Raw genomic sequence first — 12224 nt, 5'->3', positions numbered from 1 at the left:
CTGCGAGAGAAAACTTTAGTTCCTAACTCTTTTTTTTTTTTTTAAACTTCCCTCAGGAAAAAAATGTGGAGTTAATTATCTATGTAAAATGTCAGATGCAGGAAAGGGGCTGTGCTTACTTGGATATCCCATCCGAGGCGAAGTGACTGATTTTTTTTTTTTTCCCCTCTTCTCTTTTTTTTTTTTTTTTTTTTTTTTTTTTTCCTGAGGGTAGAAGGGCCTCGCGAAATAAAAGTGCAGAACCGAGCCGGTGGCTCCCAGAGCGGCCGGGGCGGGCGCGGCGGGAGCCCCCAGCGCAGCGCAGCGGAGCCCAGCGCGGAGCCCACCTGCCCCCGGGGCAGCATCGCCCCTGCACCTTCTCCCGGACTGAGACCTTGATACATACATATACACACATATACAGACATAAATATATATATATATACACACTTTTTTTTTTTTTTTTTATCCTTCCCCCCGGCTTTTCCTCCAGGACTTTTCCACCGCCTTTGGGACAACCCGCAAACTTCTCCCTCGCTGCCCCTTCGCTGGTTTTATTTTTTGGGGCTTGTTTTGGTTTTTGTTCTGCTACTTTGATTTTTTTTTTTTTCCCCCCCTCTCTTTTTCCTCCTCTCCTTGGGAAGACCCGCCTGCCTCTCGCCTCCCGTGCCCCACCGGAGAGGCCGGGAGCGGCTCCGGCGGCGCGGGCAGCACCTCCCCGGCGCACGGCGTGCGAGCCCGGCGGCGCGGCGCGGCTCGGCGCGGCACGGCTCGGCTCGGCTCCGAGCGGCTCCCTGCGGCCCGGCACGGCCCGGCTCGGCTCGGCACTCGCCCCCGATAATGCAGAGCTACAAGTACGACAAGGCGATCCCGCCGGAGAGCAAGAATGGGGGCAGCCCGGCGCTCAACAACAACCCGGCCAAGAGCAGCAGCAAGAAAGCCCTGCTCATCTGCCTCGACTGCCTCTGCCTCGTCATGGGTGAGCACCGCGGGCTCCGCGCCCCTTCTCCCCGCTCCCGCACCCCCACCACTCCCCGGGAAAAACTTTTGGGAAAGTTTGGCGGCGGGCGGACAGAGCTCGGCCGTGCCCCGGCCGCGCCGCTTCCCAAACAAAAGCGGAGCGGGGCCGCCGGGAGAGCCGGGCCGGGCAGCGAGCGGGGGAGCCGGGGAGCGGCCGGGCCGGGCCGGGCTGGGGAGCGCGGGGGCAGCCGGGGGTCCCCGCGGGGAGAGCCGGGCACGGCACCCCCGCACCCCGATCCGCTCATTGTCGGTGATACTCCTTTATTTGTGCCTCGCTGCCCCCGCGGCCCCGCTGCCGGAGGGTGGGGGAGCTGCCCGGGCGCTGCCGCGGTGCGCAGGGGGCACTGTGGGCTCGGGGATGCGCCCCGGGGGTGCCCCCGGCACGGGCCCCGCACCCGGCGCTGGCTCGGCGGCACCTCGGCGGCGCCGGGGCCAGCTCCAGGTGGAGGCAGCGCTCTACGGTCAGCCCGGCTCGTGTTTTGGTTAATAATGGAAAATAGCAACTCTCGCCGCTCTGGGGACTGTGTGTCGCTCTGCTGGCGGCTTTACCAGCGCTCCTCTCTTTCTCCGGTCTCGCTAAACTCCTTTAAAAGCTCGGAGCGCTCTCGCAGCCCCTGGCTGAGGTCTGGGTTTGCCTTGCCTGCTTGGCTTTTGGAGATGCGATGGCTTTTGGAGATGCTGTGGCATGGAAGGAAACTGTCAACAGCGCGTCTCAGAAAAACTTTTTGCATTCCAAAACATCAACCCTTCCATTGTGGCTGCGATGCTGAATATTTAATTGACAGACACAGGCAGGGGAAATCAACTGGCTTCCAACAAAGAGATTAATAACACAACAGCACGTGAGTTTAATACTCCAGACACCACAGTCTTTAAAACAATTGTTTCTGCTTAGAGCCTATTTTTTAAAGACTGTCAGTTTGATTTAATTTTTATGCAGTTTATTGATCATCTGGTGTGTGTTACGGGGCACTAATACATTAAGAGGAGAGGCATGGTTTTCTCTTTATATTCCCACAAGAATAGGGGCCAGTGCAGAAAGCTTCATCTTTTCGGATCTGGAAAAAATAAAAATACTTGATATCCCATATATGAAACTAATATAAGTAGAAACATAACTAGCTGGACTTACTTACTTAAGCAGAAAGTAGAATTCCTAGTAAAACAGCTCCTAGGAATCAGAACTTTTAAACTTTTATTTACGCAAGTTTTCTTAACTTGAGGCATTCCTGGCATGAGTAGGTGCTGTTTGAATGGGAAAAGGGTTTTGCTTCCCATTCTCTGGGCTAAGGGTCCTAAATGAAAAAGCAGTTTGGTTGACATGTGTTATTCTACTTGTGCTAGTTTGGGTAAACAGGACTTACCAAGCATCACTGAAAAGTATTGTTAGCAGGGAATAATGTGATACAGCAAAACTGTGATTGTTGCTTTGTTTCAGGTTGCTACAGGTGGAAATCGGAAAGTAAACACCAGAGTTGGCTTGTTTAGGGGTTTTTGTTGGGGTTCTACGTTGTTGTTTTGTTGCTTTTTTTTTTTTTTTTTAGGGTGAGCAGCATTTAAAAGTAAAAGCATGAATGCAACAACTGAAGGAAAGTTTAGATCTGGCTGATCACTGGCAGGTGAAGAGCATGGGTGGGACATGGTGCAGGAGGTGATTATGGGATGGAGAGCCCATGATGTGTGTTTGGGGATGGGCTTTGCAAATACACCCAGATCAGGAGTATTGGACCTGCTGATGGATGACTGGGCATGAGTTGCTGTGAAAGCTGCCCCACTCATGGGAGACTTGGCTTGCTCTTCCCTGTGCCTTTTGCTAGGGAAGACTATGAGCTTATAGTTTCCAAGCACTTGATTCCCATTTTCTTGTAAAAAAATCCCCAAAAAACCACTTGGAAAGTGGGAAAAAGGTGCCTTAGCTGAACCCTTCCTGTAAGAGAAAGGTGGACAGGTGCAAGTTGATGGATATTTACACATGCAATGAGGAAGAAAAGAAAAAAAAAAGAGTCCTACATAAGATAACGAGGAGCAGAATTGGGTGAAACGACTTCTTTTGAGGTGGAGGGACCAGCAGAAATCTGCTGGGGCATGTGGGCGCATGGCCAGTGGCCTCCAGTGCCGTCAAACTGAGTTACGCCTCTTGAGCAGCTGCCCGAAGACATTCAGAGAAGCAGGGAAACAGAAGGCTTTTTCTCATTTGAGGACCACTTTAGGAACTATTAAAACTGGCCATTTGATTTGCAGAGGCCTGTGACGCTGCTCTGGCTCCTGCTGCAGGTGCTGCCATAATTCCGCCTTGAATTGGTTTTCTATGAGGGGAAAATGAAAAGAGTGAACTATGGCTGAAATGTTTTTCAGAAGTGACACACTCTCTGGGAGGCTGTAGGTGTGTACAAACCCTTTGTTTACACACAAATTTAAACAAATTACCCAGAAGACAATTATCATAAACATCTAAGAAAGCCTGAATTAGTAAAGCTGAGCTATCAGGAGCTTCCTTCAGCTTTAATTTGGTGAGAGTCGTTAGAAAGATCTACTTCTGTCTTTCATCCTTAAGTAGCACAATGGTTATCTTGATAGCAAACGCATGAGAGGAAGATTTGTATCTTCTTTTCTTGGGGAGCAGAGTCATGGAGCCATGGGCAGAAGAGCGTGGCTGGTGGAGTGGGTTGGATGAAGATCCACTGGACCAGACCCTCTGTTTCTCCTGCATTTCCAACTTGAGTGGAGTTGGCAGGGAGCTGGATGTTACTGAATGACCAGCCCACTCCTCTAATGAGTGCACTTGGCACCCCTAAATCCCTGGTTTCTTGCATGAACGAGAGGTTTGATCGCCGACGCTGTGAACTTCCCAGAAACTCCATGCCCGTGCTTAACTCAGTAAAAAAGGCAGAAAAGAACTGAGTGTGCATTTATTAAAGCAGGTCATGTGGGGGGGGAAAATAACTTTCTCCATCTGCTTCCTCCTCTTGGGAGGGCTCTGTTTAGAGCAGTGGAAGATGCTTCCTGAAATTGTTAGGGCCACAGGCGAGCTCGGCGGTGTGGAAGAGTCCCCGCTGCCCTGTCCCTGTCTCCTGATCACTGCAAAACATCTGAAAATGTGGTTGAGGGGGTCTGGGCGGGTCTGAAGTTGCCCCTGCTGAGCTGGTTGGTGTCTTCACATTGTAGAGTGGTGGGGAACTCTCTGAGCAGCAAAACAAGAGGCGTGATGGGTGGACCTCACTCCACCTTCATCTGACCATCCACAGCCCATCCCTCTGCCATGGGTTTCCTGCACCTCCTGCCTGGAGCATGGAGTTGTTATTGGGGGGAACTGGCGTGACCCTGGCTGGGGCAGATCTCAGGGGACAACTTTCCTGGTGCCATGGGGTTTTGCTGTCCTGATGCAGCACTGCAGGGAGCTGCTGCAACAGCCACCAAACCTCCTCCTGATGCAGGAGACGTGGCCAGCTGGGGAAAAGCCTCCTGCCCTGACCCTTGAGGTGGGATATTTTGGAGCCTGGCCCCACAGATGTAGCATCTAGGGTTAAATTTACTCCTCTCAGACCTGCTTTCTTCCCTTGGCGGGGACTCCTGGTGTTCAGCAAGCCCTGAGCAGCCACCTGTGCTCTGCTGACGGGTGCTAAGTCAAGCGTTTCATCTCGGAAGAGGGGAAGGCTGTGTCAGCAAGGGTGATAGGGCAGATGAGGGTCTTCAGTAGCTTGTATTTGTGCAGCTTGTGCAGGTAAAACAGCTTCCAAAAAGTCCTGCTTGTGCCATAAAATAGAAGGATTTCATCTGGCATACCTGCTTCTGAGGCTCGTGGAAATTGGGTTTATGGGAGCATATGTTTCAGGCTGGTGGGATGTAAACTGCACATAATTTACTGCCCTTCTTCTTTTCTGCCTCTAATTTAATTTTCTCTCTTCTGTCAATCCCAGTTAATCTGTACAACAGAAGTTTTACTGCCTTGGGGAGGTTTTTTGAAGCAACAGATGGATAGACCTCTTACAACCTTAATATCTCTGCAGCTTTCTCACAAATTTGGCATCTCCTGTAGCGAGCTTGATGCTAAAATGAACTTTTAAAGTAAATATTTGTGCTAGCTGGACCTTGACATGTTTATGTAAGTGGGGATATAATCTTGTAATTTGGGCTAACAGTTTAGATTATTCTTGACTTTCCTCTTCTGTGTAGAAAATTGTGTCGTCCTCCAGCTCTCAGAAGCAAAAAGGATTTGAGCTCTGCCAGGGGCCTTGTCGCTTCATCACAAAAATTGGTGCAAACAGGCCTGGGATTGTCATTTAGGTGTAAGGAGTGGGAGGAATTGGAGATGAGGGGTGAGGTTAGAGTTATGTGGGTCGTGTAAAGCTGGATGTGATGAGCTAAGCAGCTTTGCTTTGTTTGGGTTGGGGCTGTTGTTTTTTATTTTTAGGACTACCCCGCTGCGCAGCACTCGCTTGTCGCATGGGTGACATCTTTCTGTGCACCTGAAGAAGATGCTGAGCCAACCATTTCTTGTTTTCAGCAAGGGACAACAAGACCTGACTGTACCAAACCAGCTGGACAGTCCCAACCCCCGGTGTTGCCTTCTCCACGCTGTGTCTCCTCCATGTCGGGGAGGACCGAGCCCACACCACACAAGAGAAGCTGTGTGGGTGGACAGTCGTCATTGTGTTTTGAGCATCCCTAGGTGGGGTTTGGTTGTTAATGTTTATGTATCACCTCATACCTGTAGGATCTCTTCAGTGGCAGCGAGCTCCTGGCCAGGGATGGCTGCTCTGGAAGCGCTCGGGCAGAGGCAGGTTGGCAGAAGTGGCACCTTGGCATGGGATTGTTGTGCAGTTGGACTCTGCCATAACTTGGGTGTAAAGGAGCTTTTTTTGAGTCTGGAAAAGCTTCTTATTGAACCAACAGTCAGCGCCTAAAGCATGATACCCATCTGTTGTGCCTCCCTTGACAGACCGAAAGAGCCAAAGATGACTGGAAGTAAACGCGAGAGAAATATTTTGGGGGTGTTTGAAATCCACTTTTTTTGCATTTGCTTTGTGAAAACAAACAAACAAAAAAAAAAAGACAGCCAACCTATCAAAAAGAGATTATTAGTGACAATTATACTTGAGGTGTTAATTGCAGAACAAGGAAATGCTGTACCTATGGCAGACCGAGTCCTCAGGGGTATAAATCTGTTGGCTTTCCCGAGTTGGTGGAACCTGGCCAGCCTGAAGATGTGTCTCCAGGAAAAGCAGAATTATGTGCAACTGCTTCATGGCCAGGAGTGCTTTGAATCCTGTGTACCTGCTGCTGAGACAGGCAGGAGATGGGATCACAATTACAGCAGATGACATTTTTTAATTGTCTGTTTGTAGTGAGCACAGAAAATAATATAAACATCACTCCCAGATCAAACGGATTATTTTTATACCCTTTAAATCTCAATTTAATATGCATGCCTTTCCTAGGCTGCTTTGGTCTGACTCTCTTTGTCTGGATACAGGCTGGTGCTGTCTCTCCAGATGCGTGTGCTCCGTGTACCACCCAAAAATGGTTTGCATACCACAGCTGGGGAACCTCTGGCAAACCAGGGCCCCTCTTCAGCATGTGAGATAGGCAGGGTGTTTGTATGGCTCCATCTCTGCCTGAAATGCCTTCAAAGAGGGGGAGGCAAAGGCCCAGCTCTGCTGCGTGGCTCGCTCTGGCGGAGCAGGCTCCATCCTCCCCGTTCCCTTCATACAATGCTCCCACTTCATCCATAGTAATCCAGAAGGGACCGTTGTGGTCTCCCGGCCTGCCTGGCCTGGAACAAGGGCCTGCCTGTTGAAGGCAGCGTGGGGAAAGGCAGCAGCCTTCAAACCCTCCTATCCCAGCGTCCACGCAGCCAGCGCTGGGAACGGCAGCTTCCCTGGCATCCCAAGGGGCTGTGTCCCAGCAGGGGAAGGAAGCAGGGAAACCCCCTCCCAGGATGTGGCTTTCCACCCTGCCAGCTGGGGTTTTGATGAGGGCTGTCATATATATATATATATTTTTTTTTTTTTTTACATTTCTTCCTTTTTGTTCTGTCCTAGGGCCTTGTTCAGCTCTTCTGATAGGTCAGGTTTCATATTTCAAACAAAGAAAAAAAAAAAAAGGCTCAGAAATAAGAATGATAAAACCTCAATGAAAGAGGTGAATTAAAGTAATCCAGCACTTATCCTGTAATTATAAAAGCCTGAAGTCAATTTTCTGAATGCACTTCTGTGCTTCCCGCCTTGCCAATGTGTCTGGAGGCCTGGCCCATGGCCAGCCTTCCCTCTGCCTTTCCAGATACCTCAGCTGGGTGGGTTTTGCCAAAAGCTGGGAAGAGGGTGCCCTGTGTATCACATCTCTTCAAGGATCAGCACAGCCCCTTTCTCAGAAGGGCGTTTGTATCCCTTTCAAAGCCACCCCGTCTCTGTTTCACTCCCTCCCATGGCATCCACCTTGGAGGGGCACTACCTGCTCCACAATTTTAGAGCAGGTGGAAAGTTCCTTCATGTGGATCAGGTGTCTGAGCCCAGGGATGTGTTGGAGCAGCTGTTGGGAAGTTATGCTGGAGAATCCCTCCTTGCCTCTTAGCTGTACAAGGCTTAGTTGCAACAGTGGGATCGTGATCAGCAGAAGCTGCTCCTCCAGTTAGACCTGAGGAGGCAGAATGCCACGAAAACCAGGGAATTTGAAGTGTCTCCGTTTGGGTTTTGATGCAAACAGTTTGAAAGCAAGCCTTAAGCATAAGTTTGTTACCAAGAGAATGCATGAATGAGTTTGAAAATTAGCTTTGTCCTGGCAGGTTTGGAAGTATTAGAAATTCCTATGGAACTCCATCCTTTGGAGTCGGTCACATAAGTGGGCTCGTTTTTCACATGTGCTGGATGTTTTGGAGATAGAGGGTTGAAAACAGACTCTGCATCAAGTCAACTTATAAGCAGAACATGTAATTTAACGCCAGAGCTTGTGATGCTCTGAAAATGCCTGTGCTCTTTGTGTTCCTGTTCCAGCCCTGGGTGTCCCTTGCCCGTAGATTGCATCCATACACGACCTTGTCTTCTTTGAGCACATGGTGCCCTCCAACAGGGTCAGGCTGCAGCTGCCAGCCCGAGCCCAAAGGGAGCTGCAGTAGGTCTGACAGTGACTCTGAGTCAATGGGGAGCGTTCATAATCCTCTGCTACTTTCCCATAGTTTTGCATCTCTTGTCCAGAAAGACATGAAAGTGTGATGATCATAGCACCAAGAAGCTTGGGAGGTGCCTCCAGGTTGTCTGATAAAACACCCCAGTGGGCGTAGCCTATCATGCCCAGAAAACACAGCAAATTGAGTCTGGAGCAGCTGGCACTGCTGGGTTCACCCAGACCTCGCCCAGAGGCGGCTGTGGCGCAGAGCTGTCCTTCACTGCTTCGGGAGCTTGCAGATGTCAGACTGCACCTCTTGCAGCCTCATCACCTTTGCTGGCTGCTGGAGCTGAGAACAGCGTGTTTCTTCCCTCCATGGCTTTAAAGTGAAGAAGTGAAAGTTACTGGTTAATGGTTTTGGGCAGCCATCCTTCCTGAAAGAAGTGAGGCTCCTTCAGAGAGCTCCCATCTCCCAGCAGTGTCAGTCTGGTGCTGCACAAGGGGAACAATGAGCTGCGGGACATCCTGCAACTGACTTTCACCTGCTTTTGCTGTAAATCACAGAAAATGACAGCCATTTCTGACCAGCCAGCAGTGCCCCTGTGTCCGAGCGTGCAGGCACTGCACGCAGATACTAATTACATTGCTGTTAATTCAGCGTGTGCTCGTGCAAAGCTGAGACCTCATCACATCCTCCAAGCGCCCAGCCACTGAATTTGAAAGCCAGTGTGCCAAATGGTCTGGGCTTCCTGTCTCCTTGACACTCAGCAGGTTATTTATGACTTTTTTGGGGAGTGGTGTGATGGGCTTTCCTTTAAGCTTGGAGGAGCAGCCAGCCCAGCCCTGGTTATTGTTCCCACCCAGCTGACAGCGAAGTCTGTGCTCTGGTCTTTGTAGCAGCACAGCAACCGTGGCAACCAGTCCCACATCCCAAGCATTTTGAGGGCTTCCAAGGCTTTTCTGCAAGGCCCACCACCCTTTAAAGTGCTGGTTTCCAAAGGGAAAGTCGCAAACAGTGTGGTAAAATGCTGATAAGCAGGTCTGGTCAGTAACCACCGGGTGCATTTGTGTTCTGAGTGATGCTCAGGGAGTAATTTTGGATGGCTGGTGAGCTGATGGCAGGCAGCAAAACTCCTTTGAAGTCGATAGCTGTGAATCAGTTTGGTGTTAGCAGGTTTCTGGAGCCGCTCTTTGATCACTGATCAGATGGCCCTTGCTTTTTGGGGAGCTGCTTCTTCCTGAATTCACGTGCTGGGTCGAGGATCCCTGTGCCAGGCTGTGCTGCCCTTGGTCCTGCCCAGGCACATCACGGGAGGTTTGTGCCTCTGGGAGTTTCTAATCTAGGGAGACAGGGAGCATGAGGGAGCAGCATCACCTCCGTGCGTGGGCGGGAGCTGGAGCCTGGTGAGGGCACGCTTTGAAGGCAGTGTTTCCAGTACAGAGGCACCCAGGTGCCCACTGGGGCTTTCAGAGCTGCTGAGGTACCTCTAATTCCTTCCTGAACTCCCCATTGGAGCTGCACACTTCACTGCTTCTGCCAGTCCTGCCAGGCCATCACCAGCCTCCCAAAGTATCTTGGAATCAGAGCCTCAGCGACTGTGGAGGAGTCTGTGACTGCCAGGGCTTGGGCTGAAATGTGTCCCTAGGGCATATGGGCACCTGTCCTGGAGCTTCCCACCCTAATTCCTAGGAAAACTTCCCTGGGTGGCTCTGTCCTGGTGTTTCCATGTTCTGCAGAAAAAGGAAACAACCTTGGATTCACCCACTGCAGCAGGAGCTGGCGTGTCCTTTCCCAGAATAAGAGCTGGAGTTTTTCAGGTTAAGGATATAGAGGAAAAGCTGCACTAAGGCATCTGCCAGTTGATAATACATAACGAAAATGGATAATTCTCAAAGGGAAGGGCTTGGAGGGGCTTTTATCCTACTCATACTTGCCAGGCTGAGAAAAAATTCCCTTTGCTGCCTGACCACAAGGGGCTGTGCTTTCAGTAGAGAACTCAGGGGGTTTTTAGTAGTTTTTATTTTCCTTATTAACTCATAAAAATTTGCAGCATCAGTTACTATCTCCTCAAATAATTCCATTTTTTTCCCCACGTAATCTGGTCCAGATATTTTTTCATCCAGCACTCCTGGTTTCTTGACCATCCCTGCAGCTTTAGCATGCAGCTGTCATTCTGCTGCAGCTCCCACAAAGCGGCTGAAAACCAAGGTAACAGCAACATTTTGAGTGAAGGGGATGAAATGTGGGATAGGTTCAGCGTATTTCTTTGTCATTGTTGGAGTCCTATTCAGTCTGGAACTGAATAGGAGGCTGATTAGCATGTGGAAGCATTTCTAAAGCATTGGGCTGTGAGGGTTGGGTGGTTTGGATTTTTTTTTTTTTTTTTTTTTCCTTAAAGGAGAAGTTTTGTGGCATTTATTTTTCTGACTGAGCTGGTGTGAATCTTTGTCAAATGCAAAACCCTTGAAAAAGCCAGACAGCATTTTGGAGAAAGCCTGTTTTGATAAATCACCATGGGCACAAAGAAGTTTTCCAGTGTGAAAACTCTCAGATGCACTGCAGAATCTAGGCATGCAGCATGTTTGAAATTGCCAGACAAGTGGGATAGTGTTTGGGATACACCAGGATTGTGGATATAACAACAAGTACTTTGCTTTTGCTCTCACTGAAGTTTTCTGCCACAAATGTATCCACAGTCTGAAAATCCACCTGCTTAAAGCTCAGGGTTTTTCTTTCACAGGGAAAGATGTAACACTGAGTTCGATTAAAAAGCTACCTGCAAGTGAAAAACAGCTTCTTCCCCTGTGAAATTGCTTCAAGTCCTGGGCCTGAGGCTGCTTTTGGAGGCTTTTCCCTTTAGTGTCGGGTGAGGTGTCGGGCTGATATTCTCATTAACACTCCCTTGCTGCCAGATCTGCTGTGTTTTCTCTGAGGGGTGAGTTTATTGCCTTGGTGCTGTTTGTGGGTCTCAGCTGCATCATTGCTAGAGCAGAGGTCCTTCCCTGGGAGTACCGTGTCTCTGCCTTTTGTGGGAACGCAGGATTTTGGGGCGTTTGCAAGTTCCAAGAGAGACAGGAGACCCCATTGCCTGTCAGGAGCTGTATGGAAGTACCACACTTGTGCCCTGAGCTTGCAGACAGAGTAGGCAGTGCAAGAAAATGCATTTTATTTCTGTGTGCAGTGAGTGGTGGACTTGAGGTCCACCTTGAGGGCCTCAGTGAGTGATGGCCTTGGGGCTGCATGGAAAGCTCACGGCAGTGCTTGGAGTCAGACCCTCTTGGTGATGTGTGCATGGTCCAGACCTTGTGCCTGGGTTCCTTTGATGCCTTGTCTGGTTTCCTTTCAATTATTCCAGGTTAAGAAAGACAAAATGGTCTCACTGATGTGCCTTAATGTCACACAATGGAATGGTTTGGGTGGGAAGAGACCTTAAAGCTTGTCTTGTCCCACCCCCTGCCATGGGCAGGGACACTTTCCATCAGCATCCCAGGTTGTTCCAAGCCCCATCCAACCTGGCCTTGAACACTTCCAGGGATGGGGTATCCACAGCTTCTGTGGGCACCCTGTGCCAGGGCCTCCCCACCCTCTGTGTAATGCCAGCTATTGAAGGCTGATTAAAGCCATTGTTTAATTAAGGAGAACTCAGCTTCTCCGTTCACAATTCATGATTAAAGGATCTTTTGAAGTAATTCTGCAATACTTTCTTGTTCCCTGCCTTTCTCTCCTTTATCGTGGAGAAAGTTCCTCGCGCTGAGCATGCCCCAGCTCCGCGGGCTGAGCGCTATTACGGGACCGCAAACCTGCTGGCAGATCTGGCTGCTGCCAAAGGCATCCCAACATTAAAAAGCCATGCAGAGGGGTGGAAGGGAGTTCAATCTCAGGATACGCTGATTTGGAAAGGGAATCCAAACAAAGAGGCTTTTCAGCAGAGGCTGAGGCTTGGCTTCTCTCAAGGGCAGTTTGGGCTTGGGGAAGCATCCGGGAGGCGGCGAGCGGAGCAGGAGTACATGAGCTGGATGCCGCGTGGTGTAAGGTTTCCCAGCACAGCCCGGTTTTGTGTTACAGGCTGGGGAACTGGCTGTAAGCTCTCCTCTCCTCTCCTTTCTTCTACTTTTTTTTTTTT

General features: G+C 50.0%; 1 protein-coding gene across 1 annotated transcript in view; it reads left to right on the top strand.

Moving 5' to 3' along the window:
* Positions 1-249: 249 nt before the first annotated feature.
* Positions 250-12224, top strand: part of PLPP3 (phospholipid phosphatase 3) — a 43239-nt gene continuing 31264 nt past the window's right edge. Inside the window, exons 1-2 of the mRNA XM_042030781.1 lie at positions 250-758; positions 803-958. Coding sequence (XP_041886715.1) covers positions 820-958 — 139 coding nt within the window. The 5' untranslated portion in view covers positions 250-758; positions 803-819. The remainder of the gene's footprint in view (positions 759-802; positions 959-12224) is intronic.

This window comes from Corvus kubaryi, unplaced genomic scaffold (genome assembly GCF_017639235.1).
Source record: "Corvus kubaryi isolate FWS band 111438036 unplaced genomic scaffold, C.kubaryi_AGA036_p1.0 37334, whole genome shotgun sequence".
Classification (NCBI taxonomy): Eukaryota; Metazoa; Chordata; class Aves; order Passeriformes; family Corvidae; genus Corvus; species Corvus kubaryi.
This window is presented reverse-complemented; position numbering and strand designations above follow the sequence as displayed.